This window comes from Rhagoletis pomonella, unplaced genomic scaffold (assembly GCF_013731165.1).
Source record: "Rhagoletis pomonella isolate Grant_MI unplaced genomic scaffold, Rhpom_1.0 Rhpom_scaffold_00013, whole genome shotgun sequence".
NCBI classification, from domain to species: Eukaryota; Metazoa; Arthropoda; class Insecta; order Diptera; family Tephritidae; genus Rhagoletis; species Rhagoletis pomonella.
In genome coordinates this window covers 4,794,163-4,816,129 of record NW_023458567.1, presented here as the reverse complement: position 1 = coordinate 4,816,129, position 21,967 = coordinate 4,794,163, and the positions used below count along the sequence as shown (strand labels likewise).

The 21,967-nt window shown below is 36.2% G+C and overlaps 2 protein-coding genes across 3 annotated transcripts in view; both read left to right on the top strand.

Moving 5' to 3' along the window:
• The first annotated feature begins 321 nt into the window (after positions 1–321).
• Positions 322–2,502, top strand: LOC118748557 (mucin-19). Its single transcript, XM_036483080.1, has 2 exons — positions 322–685; positions 771–2,502. The coding sequence occupies exon 2, from the start codon at positions 803–805 to the stop codon at positions 1,712–1,714; it is 912 nt and encodes a 303-aa protein (XP_036338973.1). The 5' UTR covers positions 322–685; positions 771–802; the 3' UTR covers positions 1,715–2,502.
• Positions 2,503–16,314: 13,812 nt separating this feature from the next.
• Positions 16,315–21,967, top strand: part of LOC118748553 (estradiol 17-beta-dehydrogenase 2) — a 40,338-nt gene continuing 34,685 nt past the window's right edge. Inside the window, exons 1-2 of one of the 2 annotated variants that reach the window (XM_036483077.1) lie at positions 16,315–16,667; positions 16,990–17,096. The gene's annotated coding sequence lies outside the window, so the exon portion shown is untranslated. Of the gene's footprint in view, positions 16,730–16,989; positions 17,097–21,967 lie in introns of both variants that reach the window. The other variant, XM_036483076.1, reaches the window with a different exon arrangement.

Genomic DNA, 21,967 nt, shown 5'->3' with positions numbered 1-21,967 from the left:
AAAGCGCATATTCGAAATGGCAGTTGAAGCATTTGAGTGGAAATCTCGACAATGCATTGATAGTGTGCGAGAGGGAAAGAGTAGGAAGATGTGAAGGCGCGAATGACCGCATTCAAGCAACTTAGCGTTGTTGTTGTTGCGGAAGATGGGGTAATGAAAGAATGATCCAATAAAAATGATGCCACATCTTGTAAATTTTTGTAATTAATTAATTAATTGGAAATGGGAATTACAGTTACAAGGAATGGGATATTATATGGGACCAAATATCGGTTGGGACCAAATGCAACAGGGTGAAACCAGCGTTTACCACCCTATACTTCCGGTAGTGTATTCCAGTGACGTCCGGTAGTGCATTCCAGTGGAAGTTTTGTGATCTATCCCTGTTCTGACATTCATTCTTGTTTTTGTTTTGTGCCATCATTCGCGCCGTTTTGGCTTTCGCTTGCCCCCACTTAATCAAACACTTCTAATTTTCCAACTCACACTTATTTTGCTCTTCATCAGAGAACTTTGCTGCATTTTTTCACGTAACTGCGTTTTCCTCCACACATTCGTAACGAAAATTCATAGCAAAAAGAAAAAATTACCTGCGTGGAAAGACAAAAACGAGAGCAACGAAAAGAAAATTTTCATTTTCCAATTTTAAGTGGGTCGCGTTGTTTTCTTTTTGCAGATTTCTAATGTGAGTGCAAGAATTTGATTATCAAAACAGCACAGTATTACTGATAAGGTTGTATGTTGTATTCTCGCTCTTATTTCATATGTAGAACACTTGCCACAAAACGCTGCCAGTATCGAAATGGATATCATGGACATACAAGCCGTCGAGTCTAAACTGAGTGACGTCACGGTGACCCCAATACCTCGTTCACAAGTGCAAAATTTCTACAACTATCAACAGCAACGCGAGCAGCGCGAACAACAGCCGCAAATACAAATCTCTGCTATCCATCATCCGCGTGACCGCAGCGGCGGTGCAAGTTCTAGTTCTTCAAAAGCCACCACAGTGCTTGACCTGCATCATAGCGTACTGAGCGGCAGTGTCAAAGGAAGTGGCGGCGTACGGGACCTGTACAGCAAGCGTGAACGTGATTATCATCAGCAATCGACGAGCACCTCGGCTGCTGCGGCGGTAGCTGCCCTTCAATATACGCAGCAGTTGCAGGCGCAACTGGCACTTCTTCAACAACAATCGAATACCATCGCCTCTCCCGCCTCGACGCAACGTGCCAGCAGCGGAAGTAGCCATGGCCATAGTGGCGCAGGGAATAGCGGTGGCGGAAATAGTCTTGCTGCCGCTAGCAAAGCTGGAGGTAGCATGGGTCTTGCTAATGTTGGCAACGGTGGCATGAGTGTTAGTGCTGCGCTGGGTGTGGGCAGCAACGCCGCAGCGATACTCAACGCAGCACAGTCACAGCTAAAGTATCCACAATCTACATCGCCGGTTATCATAACCACGCAAACATCGGCCAACATAACAACGCCCATGACGTCCACTGCCAATTTGCCTACGGCGGGCACATCAGCAGCCGGCAATGGCCTGAGCAAGTATGCGCAGCTATTGGCGGTAATAGAGGAGATGGGTCGCGATATTAGGCCAACATATACAGGATCACGTAGTTCGACGGAGCGTTTGAAGCGTGGCATTGTACATGCACGCATACTTGTGCGCGAGTGCCTCTTGGAAACGGAACGTTCGGCGCGTCAATGAGACATGGGAGTTGATGAAGGGGGTGGCGACGGTGACGGTGTCGAAGGCGGCGGAGGTGGGTTTGGAGGTGTTAATTTATCAGGTGACAATGACAGTGCGAGTGAAGCGGTGATTAAAGAGGGTAGGGTTAGACGTTATGATGATGATGATAGCGCAGGCGGTGCCGTCAAATAGTTGTTTAGTTAATTAGAATTTAGTTTAGTATAATTATGATTTGCAGAATTTTTATCGGGATAAATTGTGGCGAAAATCAATAACTTAAATTTTTTTTATCTTGTTTTAATATATACTTATGTATATTTTTAGTGTATGCAAATATGTAATTTTAATTGAATTTGTGAAAATTGTGTATTTTCAACAAAAAAGGACAAGAGAGCCTTTCAGCTTTACAAAAGCGAATACTTTCAATGTATCATTTCGTCTATAAATTTCTTATTTTAATTATTATGAAATAGTTTAAATTCAAATGCATGTTTTAAATTATAATTTAAAATAGTAATTTAAATAAATTGAAACTGTTTTAATGAAAACGTAGTTATATGCCGCCTTTTTTGTTTGTTTGTTTTATTTATTTTTGAATATTATAGTTTTCTGTTCGGTTCTACTGCGAAAATAGACTAGCTCAGGTTCCAAATGCATACATATGTATATGTATATTCAAGTGCAGCATTGCATACACCTAAGTACAGTACATGTTTACAGCTATAGTATATACACCAATTTTTAGTAAAAGTAAATACATAGTAATGTTTATAAAAAACAAGTAGAGAAAAGTGTTATACCATTTAACTAAATAATAATATACACATATATGAATATATATATTTAAATATAGGCAGTTGGTATAAACTACACATATGTATACATACATACTATGTATTTTATATTTAGCAACCGAATACAGACCCGTATACAAATTGATACAATAAGTTATTTAATATACCAAAAATATGCGTGAAAAGAGTCGGACACATACTTTCATAAGCATAACCTCATATAAATCAGAAAAACACAAAGGCATTAAATTAACTTGCATATTAGTGGTTTAATTTTAAAATTCACATTTTTCCCGTTACTTGCTACAAACGCACCACAGAGTGGATTAATCGATATACATACTACGCAAAATAACGATCGCTAACGATCAGCTGTGTCACACACAACTCGATTCACACATTGTGGTACTAAAATTTTTAGAACTAGATTTGTTGGTAAGCGTTTGCATTAAATCGTTAAATATCGTGAGTTAACAAAGTGCAAAGCAAAGATAAGTTATTACCTCAACATAACGTAGGCAATTCCATAGCAAAATTTGTGAAGAAACCATTGCAGCGGTTGCGGAAGAAGTATCGTGCAAAAGTACAGGGTGTAAAGAAAAAAAAAAGTTAAATCAGCTATAACCATTTCCGCTGTATGGCGCAAAAGTAAAATAAATTACATACATATGGGGAACTCTTTTCGAGATCAACCGCCTCACCTGCCCATTTTCTCGTGGGGAAACATTTTTTTTGAGCACATTAAACAATTTGTCATTTGAAGTGTAGTTTTTGATGCCGTCTGGTCTTTTGTGGAAAATAAGTTGTCTAACCTCAAACCAAAACATGCAGATATTTCGTAAAAAATGGTCGAAAATATTCAAATAAATTCGACTAGTTCATTATTTTGGGAGTTCTTGCTGGACAAGAATTTGATGTCAGTTTTTTCAAGATGACCCCTACACATAATTTTGTAGAAATCGGTAAAAAGTTACAAAAATACTGTCCATCATCTTGGATACGCTATCTTGAGTTTGAAAACCGACATCGGATTCTTGTCCAATGAACCATAGAGCCCCCAAAACAGTGATTTAGTCGAATTTATTTGAATATTTTTTATTAATTTTTTTTCGACCACTTTTGACGAAATACCCGAATTTTTTTTTAGTGAAAAGCTTCTCTTTAGACAGTTATTTGGAGGTTAAACCACTAATTTTTCACAAAAGACCAGACGACATCAAAAATGCAAATTTTTTTCATGTGCTCAAAACATTTTTTCTTTCACAAGAAAAAAAGGCAGGTGGCGGGTGGTTGAGGGTTTGAAAAATAATTCCCCATATACATATAAAACAATTAAGAGAAACACAAATTAGACTACATTCATATGTAATTCGTTAGGGAATACAGTACCCATGCATTTTAGTGAAAAAAATATTTTAGTGTGTATTAGATAAAAATAAGTATTGATAAGTGAAAGCCTTAGTACATATAACATACAATTATTTGGCGAAATATATGGTGTGTACATATGTTTATTCGAAGTATACGAGTTTATTACGGCTTATAAATATAAATAAGTACATACTATGTATTAGTATTTTGAAAAAAAAAATCAAAATGAAATAAAAGAAGTGAAAAAATCAAATATTTCTTTAACAAAAGCGCAAGTAAAATATTGACGCCTCCAAACCATACCTGACTTAGTCAGACTTAACATAGTAAGGTTTTTAGGCGTCGATATGATAGAAGGAAAACATATTTTACTAACAAAAAATCAGGACTATTTAACGGTGAACAATTCTACATATCTAGGTCGACCCGTAAAAATCTGAAAAAATGCAGCCGGGTTCGGTAGCAAGAATAACAACGCCACCAGAGAAGAAATGTTAAGGAGTTTCTATATTTCGCATTCTGTAGCAAAGCAATAAAGGTATCCAAACACCTAGGCGATTCTGTCGGTGTGAATCTGTTCCGACGAAAATTACAACAATGCCGACCATAGTTTTAAATGGCAAACCACACTCTTGTCGATTTTGCTGCAGCGATTTATTCGAACATTCACAGTTCTTTTGTTGGTCGTGCGGAAATCGCAGACTGCCGCGTTTTGAGAACTTGAGAACGAAAAAGGTCAATAGAAGGATTTTACAATATTAAAACAAAATTGAACGTAATACTACGTTCAAATTGACGAGCTAAACATGTTAAATGGGCTTGAAACTAGTTAAATGAACAAAACATGTTCATAAACAAGTTAAATCGCATGCAATTGTTGTTGGAAAATTTAACCAGTTAAATCATTTCACTCGTTTGAAAACCATTTCAGCGCAGAGTTGTATCAGAAAGCTTTCTGCTCCGACCAATCAGAAAGACCCAAAAGCTTTCATTTGACACGCCAACGTTCAAAAAATTTATATTGGCTGCATTTCTTCATTCATTCTGAACGTTTGGAATAAACTTTTTTGTTTATTTATTCTTCAGAACGTTCCTGATGATATGTTGACGTATATTTCAAACGCATTCTGTTTATTCCGGCTGTGAAATGGGATTGTCCGGAATGTATAAAGAAATGCAGCCATTCTGAAAAATATTAAAAATTTAAAATTATCAAAAAATAAGTTATCCGTACGCGTTAATATCATGAATCAGACACAAAACAAATTGAAACATAAAAACTTGATTTTGAATATTTTTTTTTTTAAATTTTTTTTTAAACAAAACATACATACATATTTGATTTAGAAAAGATAAGAATTTTATTTTTGTTGAAAAATACTTTTTTTTTGTTGTAACCGCCTAAGCGATTTTGGCCGAGTTCAGCCAAGCACGCCAGTCGTTTCTCCTCTGTGCCAACTGACGCCAATTGGAAACGCCAAGTGAAGCCAAGTCCTTCTCCACCTGATCTTTCCATCGCAGTGGGGGCCTCCCTCTTCCTCTGCTACCACCAGCGGGTTCCGAGTTGAATACTTTCAGAGCTGGAGCGTCGGTGTCCATTCGAACGACATGACCAAGCCAGCGGAGCCGCTGTATTTTAATTCGCAGCACTATGTCCATATCGTTGTAAAGCTCATACAGCTCATCGTTCCATCGTCTGTTGTCCATCGGATGTTGTCATTGTCCATGCTTCAGCGCCATATACCAGCACGGGCATGATGAGTGACTTATAGAGCGTGGTTTTCGTACGTCGAGAGAGGACTTTACTCCTGAATTGCCTACTCAGTCCAAAGTAGCACTTGTTGGCAAGAGTGATTCTGCGTTGGATTTCAATGCTGACATTATTATCGGTGTTAATGCTGGTTCCCAAGTAAACGAAATTCTCTACTTTCTCGAAAGTGTAACTGTCAACAGTGACGTGGGTGCCAAGGCGTGAATGTGCTGACTGTTTGTTTGATGACAGGAGATACTTCGTCTTGTCCTCGTTTACCACCAGACCCATTCGCTTTGCTTCCCTATCCAATTTGGAAAAGGCAGAACAGACTTCGCGGTTTTTGTTACCGATGATGTCGATGTCATCGGCATAAGCCAGCAATTGCACGCTCTTGTAGTAAATTGTTCCTGAGCGGTTCAGTTCTGCAGCTCTTATTATCTTCTCCAACATGAAAGGGAGTCGCCCTGTCTGAAACCCCGTATTGTGGCGAACGGCTCGGAGAGGTCTTTCCCAATTCTGACGGAGCTGGTGGTATTGCTCAACGTCATTTTACACAGCCGTATAAGTTTGACAGTTTTTGCTGCGATAAAATCGCACAGATGTGTGCATACTTGCGTTTTCGAGGCAGTAACGTCTGTAGAATCAAAAACGGGGCGGATTCGTTGCGACAGAATCGCATAGGTGTTTGGATGCCTTAACTCTGACAACAGAGCAACACTGAGAAAATTGATTGAAAGTGTTTCTCATGGGGTTGTATTGATACTACGATGTGCAAACACATCTATTGTTATTATTATTATTATTATTTATTTATCAACGGCCTTTTAATGGCTATAACATATTATTCAAATAAAAACCAATACATTAAATACAGTTTTTAACGTATTTTCTAATACTAACTCCGTATCAATAGAAACTAAAGCGTCTTTGCTATTAGCCTAACTCAATCACGTCCCACACTCATTTCGTTTACAGCAATGGGGATATGGCTTCGAATTATCCTCTGGAATGCTCTGTCGACAAAGACTCCGCGCAGCTATTGGGGGGCGAAAATAAAAGAAATAAAACCGCAGAAAGTACGAACTTATCAATCTTTCTAAACTTATCGCAGATATACTGCTTTCAGCATCACAATGGTAGGTAGCGCACTGGCTTGCAATCTGAAAACTTTCGCCTATACTGAACTTACGTTCGTCGAGTTCACAATCAGCTTTGCAATATGTTATTTGCATATTTAAACCGTAAATAATTATTGTTTTTAGAATTAGCAATTTGACAGCAGCAAAAAAGTATTAAAATAAACATAAAAAATTATAATAAGAAATAACGTAGCTCAAGAAATTAAATTTGCAGGGTCTACAATCAAAAAGTATTCACACTTGTGTGCAGAAAAAAGGCTGCTTATAGAGATTCTAAAGTTCAAAAGAGGTATTCATTGATTTATGCTCGTTTTTCTCACTTCAGTGTTTGTGCTAGCGTTAAAAGTTAATCTTACGAATTAGAATTAATATATAATATGTTTTTATTACAGGTAACAGAGAAGTTAATCTCGCGGAGTATTACAAAACCGTAAAATAAATTAAATAAAAAGAAAAAAATATAACAACTTTCTTCGGAGAAGCGGTGAAATTGTTAAAACGATGAAACCAGAACTGCGTTGCATAGAGGATGCACTTGGCCCAAACGCCAAGCTTAAATTGTTAGTTAAAGTATGATTATGTTTGATAGAAACATTATTGTATAGAGAAAATCTTATGAATGCCGTTTTTTGGAGTTGAGCTAACTAACTTTGTTGTAAAAAACCAAATTAATAGCCCTTTGCTTGAGTTCATCTCCCTTGAAACTTGTATTGTAGAGAAACATAATTATATGTGGTTCACAGGAAGTCAATATATATCGCTACCGACATCTACACAAGATAAAACAGCATAAAATAGGCTACTAGAGACATACATAACTACGTTTTTGTTTTCTTCCAATTCAGGAACTGCAAGTCGAAATTACAACCATGTTGTTTCGTATTACCTCGTCACTTGATCCATTGGGCACAACGAAATCAATCTGTATCCATTGCGTGTTTTTTTGCTGTCGTCTTCAAGAGCCCTCTAAACAATTTCCGCATGCCTATGTATTACTTTATGTAACCGCTGCTTAGTAAAATTGTTTTGATACACACATAATTTTCGTCGCCTTTTGTGCGTGACAACTTCCCGCTACGCATCAATTTAGTGCCCACTTGTCCATTTTAGTTCGCACAATTCAATTTCCATAGCATTTTGGGAACTCTTTGTAACTTTTTTCGAATATTGTCGGAGCGTTTAAATATGTTACATTTGCAGTTGCAGCATTGTTATCACCACCTTAGCAGCTGATGTTACAGCGACGATCGATTGGACAGTTGTCAGCTGACACGCAAACAAACGGCCGTTTCAACACCCCCGCCGCCGCACTGCCCGACTAATACACACCCAATGTGGGTGCGAAAGCCCCAGTGCGGGGTACAATTTCAATGTAATCTTCAATTTCAACTACGGCGGATGGCAGCTACAGCTGCTAGCTCTAATGCGAATGCAATGGCAACACGCAACGAATATGTTTGAATAAAAAATAAAAAGTAAAACCAAAGTAGCATTAACAAATTGTAAATAATATGTGTAAAATGCAGTGCGGCAATGGCAACATCAGCGGAAAACAAAGCGAAAACTTTCGAATTTTACGCTTTTGTGATTTGTAAAAATGCATTAAGTCCAGCTGCTGGGGAGGCGAGAATGCGGCTGCATGTTGACGTTGCTGCCGAAGTTTGTTTTCCTCAATATGTATGTATGTACGCTTGCAAAGCACTTCAGTATGTATTACAAAAAAAAAAAACAGCAACAAAATACAAGAAAGCAAAACAAAAAAGACAAAAAAAGCATTTGAAGTCCAGGTGAATAATATAAATGTTAAAATAAATATATGTATGCACATACATATGTACTTATGTATGTTTGATATGCTGCCATTTCCATTATGTATGTAGTTATGTAAATGCACCCAAATGCATTTCGGCGAGAAAGTCTACATATAAACATTTAACAGCGTAAAAAAAAACAACATTAAATATATATTTGTATAGGCAAGAGCCACAAAGTGCACTGACACAACGCATTCATATTCGAATTCGATTATGTATAACAGTATTGAAATTTGGAATTTAATTTGAGAAAACAGTTACCTTACATTCATACATATATACATGCGTGCGTTTACATACATACCTACATATGTATGCAAGTGGGGCTGTAGGTGCGCTTATATTAACGAAATTGAGTTGAGGGGCAAAGAAAGTTGGAAGCGATAGAAGCTGGTAGGAATTTTCCTTAAGCAAATGTTGACAATTCTGGGCTGCTATGCATAACTTTCATCCTATCGAGAAAACTCTATACAAGCGATACGATACGAGCAACAAAGGCGAAAAGAAATATAAACAGTTGCACAAAATTTATAAAAAACAAGTAATTTTTAGCAAAAAAAAACCGACTTCCACTTTCATATAAAAAAAAAATATATATACATATATATATCTCATGATCCGCTGATCGGATCTTAACCAGATTAGTATGGGACCACCTCTGCGACACTACCTTTCCGATTCAAAAAGAATTATCGAAATCGGTTGACGTGGTCCAAAGTTAAAAAAAAAAAAAAAAATATTCCGACGAACTGATAACCTCCTCCTTTTTTGGAAGTCGGTTAAAAAACATAAAAAAGCTTCCAAGCAAAGTTTGGATCAGCAAGAAGCAAGAAGACCACTCCGACCGTTCTTTTATGGTCTGAAAACAAAGTATATGATTATAATAGGTTTGTTCGTCGAAAATCCACCAAGAATTATCCAACACTCAAAATATTAGAGAGTAAGAACAAATTCTCTCTCATGTTGAGAAACTTGCAAATTTCTGCACGAACGCAAATTTGCAGGAATTTGCTGGGTTTCCTGCCAGCTGTTGTCCACGGTTGCATTTCAAACATTAGAAATTTTTATAGAATTTTTAAAATTCTTTCAGATGGACAAAAACAGGATATACATGTATATTTCTTGTTGTTCTGACTTTCTTTAACATACATTTCAATTTCTTTATCGTACTAGCTGTCGGGTTTCTTAAATCGACTCTGGTTCCAATTGCATTCCCATTGCGAATACAATTTTTTACAGCCGTGTTAGGTTCAAATCGTTGGAATTAACTAAATTAATTATATCAACAAGTATTTACTTCGTTTTTCATTAAAAAAAACGCTCGTGCTTATAAATTTTTAAATTTAACGAACTTATTTATTCAAATTATCGTAGACAATTGGATGTTGAATAATTTTTTGGTCTGCACGAATGCGATTTGGGCAAAAATCATGATAATTCGTACAAATTCGTACAAATTTTTTGCTCGACGAACAAACCTAATATTGTGCAAGATACTAATCGATAAAGCTATCGATATTGAAATCGATAAATCGATTTTTTATTATTTGACAGTGCATATCGATATGCATACATACATACATATGTATACACATAGATATCAATAGGGGTATTCACGATCCGGTGCATTCTGTCTAGCATGGTGCATAGATGGCATAAATAGCATCAATGGCTAATTTTGTTTTTGTTTGAACACATGAAACAACGACAAAATTATCCAATCATGCTATTTATGCTATCTATGCCCCATGTTAGTCAGTATGCACCGGATCGTGAATATGCCTATTGTCATTTATTTTAGATTTTTAAATATAATAATATTCGGCTCGGATTCATTGCACGTATCGAATAACTACAAATAGCCAGTTGAAAATGTAAGAAATGCAAATGTAGAATCATTTTGGGCGAGTGCAAGTTGCATTATTTTTTTTTTTTTTTTTTAAGGTACGCTTTCAAGCGAAGTGTGCCAACGAGCAAAGCAATCAAATCACCAACCACTACGAGCACTCAGTCTAACAACAAAAACAATGGCAAAAAATAACAAACAATTTTTAATGGCTTGACATCCGCGAACAGCAGTTGTGCGATGGCTGATCTTATAAACAATTCACGATTTTACTCCAAATTAGCAGTTCGTTCGGAGCAATACAATGCACCGCTGGAGTTTCACTGTGTGGCGGCAAATAAAATTGATGGGTACGAAAAATAATAAAATACGTGGATAAAAATACCTACTTACATATATATGTATGTACATTAGGGTGGTCCAAAAATACACGTGGAAAAGTAAAGTCGGAATTTTTATGCTCTCACCCCCTAGGATTGTTCTATACCGAAAAAAAAATATCCCAATTTTTTTATTTCAAAATTAAAAGATATTTAGAGGTCGCTCAAAGCGCCCAAAATTTTCCATGTATTTTGTATGGGGGGAAAACAACTTTTCGTAGAAATGGTATAGAATTCTTAAAAATCAATATTTTTCTATCTGAGAACTCAATTTGTCTGCAGCAGATTCCCTATAATAATACTCAAATTTTTATTTAACCATTTTTTCATCGCAACTTTAATTTATAGGTCCGCCAAAAACCCCGAAGAATTCATTGGGGGGACCAATAAAAAATCGTTAGTACTAAGAAATGGTTAAATAAACAATTGGATCTTATTACTGAAAGTCTCCTGAAGAGAACCAGAGTTTTCCGATCGAAAAATATTGGTTTTCAAGAATTCTATTCCGAGTGTATTCTACAGGGGTTTCAAATATCTCGACTATTGCGCCACCTAGCTTCAAGTTTCACTATTTAGCTCATAGGGAAGGGAGGTGGTTGAAAATTAATGCAAGATTTTACCTAAACAAACTTGCATTGAAAGTTGAATAAATGCTTGTGAAAAGAATTACGTTAAAAAGGAAGAAAAAACTAAAAAAAAGAAAGGTTTAAAAAAAATATGTATTAAAAATGGTTGACAAAAATTTAAGCAAAAGAAAGTTAGAAAAAACTAAAAATGATGTAGTAAAAAAATAAAAACTAACACCCAAATTCATAAAAATTAAAGAAAACTGCTTTATTTTTCGAAAATTTGTATGACAATGTCCCTTTATAGAGCTCTTTATATCTACTTTATTTTTTATGAATAAGGTCCTAAAAATTTAAATGAAGTTAAAAAAAATTAAATTTCGACATATTTCGATTCCGGGAAAGTAGTTATTCTTTTTGGTCCTACCGACAGCCACGTCGTTCCCATAACAGCCGGGTCTACCCAAGGTCTGTTGAACCAACGGCATTCCTTAAAACTTCTTGGCAGAGTTTCTATGTTGTTACAACAACAACAATGGCACAATTATGCTTTCCTGTGTTGCACCCATATTTTAGTGCAAACGAGCTGAAATTGTTATGCGCTCACGTGAAAAGCGCTGAGGCTTCACAATCTCAGTAGCTTCTGCTGCGAAAAAGGTGCTGGCACCACACTCATTCATCGTACACGCCCTTTTTTGTTAAATACCTTTTTCTATGCATTTTTTAATGTGTGAAAAATCGATTTTCTTTGTATGTGCATATTTTCCCATTTGAAAAGCCTTACTAAAGGCAATCCACAATTTTCCTACCAAACATAATTTTACCTTGCGGCAACCGCAGGCACTCAGTCAAGCATTGTTTGAGCGTTGGTTTTAATGAATTTCTCTGGAATATTTTTCGAATCGAATATCATGCCAAAAATATAGGAAATTGCAATTGAAATATATTTGCATTTCAGTCATCTTTCAAGATCGTAGGAGCCCAACGGGCGCGCGGAAGCCTGCTTGTTGGCTGTTGTGCCCGCTTGCAAGCACCATGGACAGCTTTTCTACTTTAAAAAAAAAATTTTTTTTTTCAAGTAAACAGGTTTGGTTGGTCGACTCGATTTCGTTAAATATTTTGCTGTTTCCTCAATCGCATGCGACATATTGACACATCACCACCGTCCGCTTCAGTTCATCCAGCGCTCCGCATCACATTGCTTTGTTGCAGTTGAAGTCAACCTACAAAACTCGTCATCAGCTCCATTGCTAGAGGCTTGCTCACGATAGTAGCTGTTGTGTCGTCCGCAAGCGCATATAGAGCGTAATTTTTCCACAACAGCACAGCACATCACGGCGACGCACTGCACTCCAGTTGGGTCAGCACGTACGGAATGTGGTTGTAGCGAATTTAGCACAGCAGCAAAAAAAAAATAATAATAATGGGAAGCCATCAAAGCTGTAGAGGTTGGGCTGCGTTTACAAACTCGCTTTGTCCCGATCGCCAGCGCTTTGCTAAAACTCGTTGTGGATGCGCGCGCATGCGCACTGTTAGTTAGATGCCTCAATGGATACATCAATAGCCGAAGGCTGGCAGCGCTTTGTTGTCGCTCGAACGTTGGAATGTGGTAATGGCTTCGGGTGGCAGCTGAGACGACAACAGTGGCACTAAATTTTTTTTTTGTTTGCCAGCTAAATTGTTTGTAAATACTTTGCGCTGTAGTTGGATGCTACAGAGTTATTAATTTTTAGATAATTTAGAAATTGGCGCTTTTACATAAGAAAGTCGAATTGCATTTAAATTGCCATTACGTTGTGTGGTCGCAAATTAGGCACAGACGTAACTTTTCTATCAAGTAAATTTAATTTTTATATGCAAAAATGCAAACATTATTTTAGAAAAATTTCTTTGTGAAGTAACCGCGAAATTTCCGGTGATTTATTGAATATTAACAAAGACTTGATGCGATGCTACAACTCTAGTCTAAACTTTTTAATAAAGCGCTCGTACTATAAAATGTTTATATTCGAACACGTCGGTCAGCCCAGCAAAGTCTTTCTGCTTCTGAGGAACGGCTCTTTGATGATGAACAGTATCTAACTCCGTATGTCCAAGCTGCTTTCAGTCTACCTACAAATTTCTAGAACTACTTCAGTTAGTCTTTGTCTTGCCAATGTGTGGCATTACAACAGAATATGCTCCGAACGGAATCGGCATTCTGTCTGCGTGGACAGACCGTTCATGTGTGGGACTAGCGAGTAACCTGGGCTTTCGAAGGGCACGCATTTCCCCTAGTACTAACTGCCTTCTGAGTTTGTTCCCTCTGAAATTAGTAGTCTCCAAGGGGACCAGTAGCTCGTTTCTCTAACAATTCTCTGTCAAGGCGAATTCATATATGAATCGTAGCCTTGTTCTCTACTGCTGGTGAGTTGTAGATAATGACGTATATTCTCTACCAGTAGATAAATAATCGGTAGAGAAGAGTTACAGAAACGAACAGATGTGGTCTGAAGTTCAGTATTGTGAACAAACAGCACAAGCTCAGAATAATTCTCAGAAAACACGAGACCACCCCCTGACACCAGACACCAGCCTGTTTTCTGGATCATCACGTCTTTACGTGATCTTTGTACCAAGTTTATTATCAGAGAATAAATCAGATACGTTTGAATTTTGAAGTCTAACTTAGTCTTGGTGTATCGTAGGAATGAATAGGTTTTTCTGAAATCGAACCTAACTCTGTTGAAGAAGGTCGTTCAACCACCTTAAGGCACGATGAACATTAGAGCGATACGATAGGCGATACGATATGAAAGCGACATCGAAATGCGTGCAGGACACATAAGAGCTATACGACACGCGATACCATATGCGTGTGATAGCAAACCGTGACGCTCGGCCGATACGCAGGCGATATTATTCAGTTTTCATAGCTTCCTACCAATTCCCACGTACTCAGCATGCCGATTACGCTTCCATATCGTTCACGCTTCCATATCGTATCGCGAATCGTATCGCTCTAATGTGCATCGTGCCTAATAATTGTTTATCTCAAGATCAACATTTGGCAGGCATTTGTTCCATCGTGGGGGACATTGACGCCTACCCTTGACGAGAAGATTATTTCTTCTGCCTATGGCACCGTAAGTTTCTATCAAATTCAACTTCGGCTAGCTCAAACGGATGAAGTTATCGTAAGGCCTGCTGTGGCCTTAAAATTCTTATGTGACTCTTGATCGCAGCTCACTCAGCTAACAAACACCAAATGAACCTCCAGGGTCCGATGAACGAAAACCTTTCCCTTAACTTACCCCACTCCGCTAGAAAATTCCTCTCTAAGGCCTCCCTACTTCACCAACGTTGCACTTAAAGAATCCATCGTATTTTCTTTGTACTGATTCGAAGCAGAGACAAAAGGAAATAAATGATAAAGCTTCTGCGATGTCCAAAATATTTTTTTTTTTAATTTTCATCTTAGGTCGCCAGCGGCTAAACACTTCCCGCAACTTTTGCGTGTGAAAAATAGTCAGCGATCAATGAATCAAAGATAACTAATTATCTACACTAATAACAATAAATTCATATATCGCCTTGACTAGCTACCGACAGTGTAACGTTAGAGGTCAGAGGCACCACACTATTGCAACATTCTCCAACACACATATGCACATATGTATATTCACAAGCGAGCGTGTCTTTGTCATTAGAAGCGCAGAAGAATTCGCGTAATTTTCCCACATAACGAGTTGGCGATCAATGAAACCACAAATATTCTATCGTCACCGCAAACCGCAGGAGGAAGCCAAATCACAAATCACAAATAGAAGTTAAAAGTCGCGGTGCTGCGATTTCTAGATTGCAATTGAATTACAGCCGAGAGTCACACGGCGCAATTGGAGCCGCTTACAGCCAAACAGCTAACAGCACCAAAGCGCACAAGAACACCGTTGACGACGAGGTGACGAAGCCAGTGGAGCGTAGCAAGGCGGCGATGGGCGACGAGCGGCATTGAATGTTCTACTCGCCGCATATGGCTTTGTTGCCGCATCATTGAAATAGACCAATGGACGGACTGTTAGCTTGGAAGCAACTGTTATTCGAAAGACCGTTGTTCTATGGCTGACTGGCTGACTGACTTCCAGATTGACTAAAGTGCTGGACTGACTGGCAGCCAGACGGACGCGAAATCGCGCGCTAATATATGCCGTCATAAAGCCGAGAAAATCGCATGAAAGCAGAAGAGAAAAGAAAATCTAATGGAGCGAATAGTGATAAACAAAATCGTAACAAAACAAACACTGCGCCAGGCAATGTTAAAGAACAGTTGAACGCAACAACTGCGAACGAGCCACAGAAATTGTAAAGTCACGCGCAAGTGGTTGAGTGTGAGCTTGGCTGCTTCTTGTTGCGCCGCTTGAACGGTGAATTGCTGCAATTATTTAAATTTTGTCAACGTTGAATGGCAGCGCATAGCAGCTGTGGCGACCAGAGCAGCAACAAAAGTAACACATTGATGGAGCCCGCGCGCGTGCATGCCATGGCTGTTATTGAAAAACAACACTGCGCTAAAATGCTGATCTGCGCGTATTTGCGCCGGCGCGCAGAATGCGGCATGAAGGTGGGCTATACTCTCCCACTAACGCCTATACAAGTAACGCGTCCACAAAGTATGGTACCGCAAGAGAGTTAGTAAGCTCAGAAAAGTAGTGGGTGAGACGCGGCAAGCAGACAACGTTAGCGACGGGGCTATGAAGCGCGTCTTCATAATCAACACAGGCACGTATTTCAAAGCATTCTTATGTTTTCTTTAAATTTATTTTTCGAATGTATACATACTTCGTGCACTTAAGACTCATACAAGCAGCGCGCATACGAAGCTAGGTGAGCTCCTAAGGTAGCGCGCGACGTATGGAGCATGGCTGGAGTATTGAAGCCAACGCTAGCTTATTTTTCGCGAGCTCAGCGTCTTTGGTTGTTGGACTCGGCGCTCAGGCTTAACGTCTTCGTAGTTGCTAGCGCTCAAGCAGTCTTCGATTTGCACGCGTCTTATGAACAACGTCGTCTTCGCTGACGTGAAATTGTTGCCGAGTTTTAATTCTTCGCTGGTTGTGCGTCTACGCAGCGCGCTGTTAACTGCTATAAGTAATCCGGTCTGCGGACAAAATCCGGTCGTTCGATTGCACTTTGCATTGCCCGCCCCCTAATAAGCGAGTTTTGTTGACTGCAGTCAAATGGATGTGTATAAAGCGCAGAAATATTAAAATTTTGAATTGTTTATTTTTGCTGTCTGCAAATTTTTTTGCTACAAAAAAAACTTTTAAAAAGGGTAAAAAAAAACGAAAAAAATTATTTCAAAACAACAGCAACAAATTGGAAGTGGTTAAAGTGGTCAGTTTGGTGGAGCAAAATTTATTTATTTTTTTTTAATATCTGGTTACTCCTTGCGGTTGTGTGCGCTATGAATGTGTGTTAGCCATTGGCGTTTTGTTTTTAATTTTTTTTATTTTTTGTTTCGTTTTCTGTTTAAAAAATTTTTATCACACACACATTCATATGCCCACCTTCGTCTAATAAAATATTTGATAAATGAGCGGATAACTTTGAAATTGGATTACGTTTTTTTCGGATTTCTGCTTTTGTTTTTGCAGCGCGTTTCGAAAATTTTACCATTAAGACAGCCAACTTGTCTTGGACTTGGTTTTATACGTCAGCGTACATACATAAGTACATACCACCGCAAAAGGTTATAGAAAAGGTAAGTGGGACACACGCGCGCTCTTAGGCTAAGGGTTAATAAGCATTAAAAATTTCACTTCAAAATTGTAAGTTAAATTAAAAAAGGGTTTGATGCGGTTATACGCAAAAGTTGGCGTGAAATTTTTGCCAACCTATAGTTGGCTAAAGATCAACAGTTCTTGCTTCCGTTTACCGCTTGGTTCTTATAAAGATATGTCTTTACTTGAAGGCTAAGACAAACGCGCAAAATTGAATCGCTCGAAAGCTTGCTCGAAAGCTCGATTGAAATGCTATTACTAATAAGAGTGAATAAAATCAGATATATACCATAACGACACTAGAACTAGGGCTCCTGAGTAAAAAAACATAAATTGAGATCTTGATTTCGTTCGTGCTGAGGAGAGGAATCAAATATTAGCGACGGGAGTTTTAGTTTAAATTTTCCTGAATCTTTCGAGCGCAACTTCGCTTGCATCGAATGCTTGAAAATCTGCCGCAGAAAAAGACCTGCTTTCGAAACAGTAACGACCAGAAAGGGCTTTTACTCAGTGCGCGTTCATATTGAATCCATAGAAAGCTCCAAAAAGCCTCGCTAGTGGTATATATTTTTAATCGTGACTATTTCAATACCTGTTTTTGTTTTACAGTGAAACCCGCTTAAGTACCCACTTAAAACACTTCTGAGAAAAAAGTTTAAAATTATGATGAGTCTTTTTTTTAAGTGTTCTACAAAATCTTAAGCTTAGGTGTGTAAGGTATTTGTTAGGGGAAATCTCAAAAATTAATAAATAAACATAAGTGGCAAACAATATCATTTTGAATTTGGTACAAAATTACACACCATTGCACTATATATTTTCTTTAATAAAGTTTCTCTTTACTTGTTTGTGTGTTTAAATAACGATTTTGGTTTTAAACTATGCATACTTCATTAAGTGTTGTTAATCAAGTATTTATGTAAGTTAACGAGAAGATGTAACTACATCAGTAATTATGTTCGCTTAAGTACCTCAAAAAGCTGACATTTTTCGTGAGGTACTTAAGCGGGTTTTACTGTATATTAATGCCAGGTGCAGGCGATTTTCTGCTAAAAGCTTTCAATGCGAATACAAGCTTTCACCGAATAGGCTGGTTTACTTGCAGCAGCAACGACGAGATAGAGCTTTTACTCAGCTTAAAAAAACTTTGCATACATGATTTGTTTAAGTTGTAATCGGTTTCTAATAAAATTGACCTAACAGCCCGCTGTCTGTTAATTATAGATATCAAAGAAAAGTTAATATGAGTGGTCTTTATTAGAGCAGCAGAAACCAAATCAAAAATTTTTATAATTTTTTTCTGTCTGTGTATTTGTACGCGCATCACTAAAAAACCAATACATGGAATTGAGTGCCGTTTTCACTGAAGTATTGCTATTGGTCTAACTTAAAATGAAGAAAAAAAAAGATTATTAGAGAGTTGCTACCTGTTTGAAAATTGCAGTTTAAATAAATTGATAAGATAAAGCAAATACTGCAGTTTGGAAGGTTGCCATCTGTTTGCAAATTTTATTTTAATTTAATTGATAAGATAAATTCAATATTGCAATATGGGTATCAAACTAAAGGGGTTTAAAAACGTTTACTACGGCAAAACAAAATTTAAGGAGGGTTGCCACCTGTTTGAATAATTTTATTCAATAAAATGGATAAAAAAACGAAATATTAGATACAATATAGGTATCAAACTAAAGTGCTTTAACAAAGTTTACTGTCAAAAATATTTTTGAAGCGGGTTGCCACCTATTTGAAAAATTTAAATCAAGTTAAATTGATAAGATAAGGTAAATATTTAATTAATATAACTTTGAAGAGAATGCGTTATATGTATACTCAAGTTATAAGATTATAAATTAAATTTCCAAGAAAAAGTCGATACTTTACCTACTATCTCAATACCTTCGAAAGTATATGTATTAACTAAGACCCTGATTCATAAAAAATAAAAAATGCTTCATAAATCTAAAATTTGTTTAAAAATCTCACTTCATAAAGCTCTTTAAATCTATTTTATTTCTATGAATGAGGCCATACGAGTTTTGGGAGGGAGTAACCACACAAAACTACTTTTAAGGCGCAATGAAGCACGCCGGGTATTTGCTAGTATGTATTACAAAAGCATTCTCAATAGATATTTGTATGATTAATAAGTAGCCTTGAATAAAATGCTCATATGTATATACATATCGCACACCGTCTTCAAAAGAGTCACAACTCAAAATAATACATTCTTCAGAAATTGCGAAAAACTATTTCGTCGTAGCACAAGCTAATCATATGGGCAAGGCGAGACTTTACCTTAGGTTTTTTAAACATATTATAACAAAAATTTGCTCCCGCTTTTGCTGAAAGGTAAATATAAGCTCTGTGTACATTCTTTGCGCATAATTTCAAGAATGTAAAATTTTGAGTTGTGACTCTTTTGAAGACGGTGTGCGATATGTACTATGTATGCATGTCAATATGTATATGAACTTAATTGCCTGCTTATTCGCGGTCGAGTTAATAATTTATTTATATTATGAGCCGTAATTGATTAGTATTTATAAACAAATCATTCAATAACTTGTTTGTAAGCAAAATAACTCAATTTATGTAAGCTTAAATTTCGCTCATTTACTTCAATAGTGCCGTCATCCGAAAAATACAAATATTGAGTTAGGGACGCATAAATTACCGCCACCTCGTCTTCTATGTTGTGTAAAAACTCAATACCTTTGTCGATTATCAATCAGTATCTCGCTAGAACAAAATATGTACCTATTCATTTTTACTATGGGAGTTTATGTAAACTTTACAGCCGTTTTTCTCGAGTTTGTTTTTTTAGTTATGATACTATTGAAGAAAATGAGCGATATGTATTTGTAAGTATGTATGTACATGAATATGTACAACATATAAATATGTATATGTATACATACATACATAGTTACTTTTTGGTTGAAGTCGCCAAATGTGGTTTGAACTATGCGGGTTTTCTTGTCAGCCGCTGCATTTAGTGTCTACAAGTATGTATGTATGTACTATACGTGAATAAGTATGTATGCATGTTTACACATCGGTAGTGTCTACGTATGCACTCATTATTCCATTGCTTGTAATTGTAATGAGAGAGACCAATTAACTTTAAATAACAGCCAAGCAAAACAATCAAATGAATATTATACATACATACATATGTACATACCCACTTCCTTTGAAATGAGATCATCTGCGATTTAATAAAAATAAAATTAAGTGCAAGCAAACAAACGCTTATAACGTTCTCAAGCGAATATTTCAGGCCGCGCAACAATTATGCAATTTTGTACATAAGTTGAATCTTGGGAATATTTGTTAAAGAAAAAAATATGCAGTGTGATTGAACATCAGCATATTAAAGTAAAAATTAGGAGAATAAGATTTTGTTAAGAAAAAGTGCTGAAAAAAATGAGTAGTCAACAACTAAAGCGTTAATTAGTACTCGTGTTGAATTCTTTTCCATTTTTTTAAATTTGAAAAGGATTTTTTTTAATTTTATTGATTTTAATTTTAAAAATTTCTAACACTACCGTAATAAATAAAACGTAATAACGTAAGCGAAATTTTTTTTTAAAACTTTATTTTTTATGCAGAAATATTTCAAGAGCTCTAGATGCATTTCTGCATCAAAAAGAAAATTAAAAAAAAAAAATGTCGGAAGATTTCTTGCATAAAAATTTTGAAGTACTTGGACATATAGATGCGAATTATTTGTTAATATTTTTTTTTTTTCAAGATTAAGTACATATATTAATTTTCTTAAGTGAAAACAAGGTTTCGCAAAAGTTGTGCCCTATAGTACATAAAATTGATTTTTAGAAACATTTTTAAGAGGAAACTTGTTAAGGAATTTTGTTGGAAAGAAAACGCTTATTTCTAGTTTAGAATTTTTAGCTTACGTTTTTCAAACTGTATTCAATTAATATAAAAATTAAATTTGTATAAAATTAGTTTTCTTGAAGGTGTAACAAAGGCAAACAAATTTTGGTCACATGTTATAATATCAATAAGTGAGAAGATTTTTGGTAATTTAAGTATATTTTATTGAAAATTTTCTAAAATTTAAGAATTGAAATATTTTTTTTTTATTTTAAGGTTTTTTTTTGAATTTAAAATTTTTCTGTACATTCTTTTAATGTTTTTAAATTAATACACTTAAGTTAAGAATATTAAATTAAAAAAAGTTTTAATGCAAGAAAATGTTGACTGTTTTTAGTTCAAGAACTTTTAGAAAAGTTTTAAAGATTTTCGTTTATATAAATATAAAAAAAAATGTTTCTTAAATTACTTTTCTAAAAACTTTTATTTAATTAGTCAAAGTTTTACCTAAAAAATGTGTAATTTTTTTAAATAATTTAGGCATAATAATGAGTTATCACTACTCAAAAATGTTTTGCGTGGTTAAAAAACAATAGCAAATGCTACGACTAATTACCAGCTATTTTTTAGCATTAGAACACCCACAAATGGCGTCTTTAACTGCTTTGTAAGCGATTATTTCAAGTTGTAATATTTGTGCACACATTCATATGTACATAAATATGTACATTTACCACTTTCTGCCTTCGCATACCGACATTTATTTTTTTGTATAAATATATATGTACATACATATTTACGTATTTTATATATACTTAAGTACAGCATGCTGTCATCTCCAATGGCATTTGTGAGGTACGACTTGACGTGATTTTGAAATCTATAAGCACATATTTGTTATGCGAAGCCACAGAGTGGGACAGATACGCGCAATTGTGAAGGGAAAACGCCAACTAAACAAGATTGGAGACACACCTTAAAACAGAAGAAAAAAATGAACAATAAACCAAAG

Bases quoted from the DNA above. Each gene is read 5' to 3' on its own strand.
- LOC118748557 (XM_036483080.1), top strand. From the start codon at position 803: ATGGATATCATGGACATACAAGCCGTCGAGTCTAAACTGAGTGACGTC.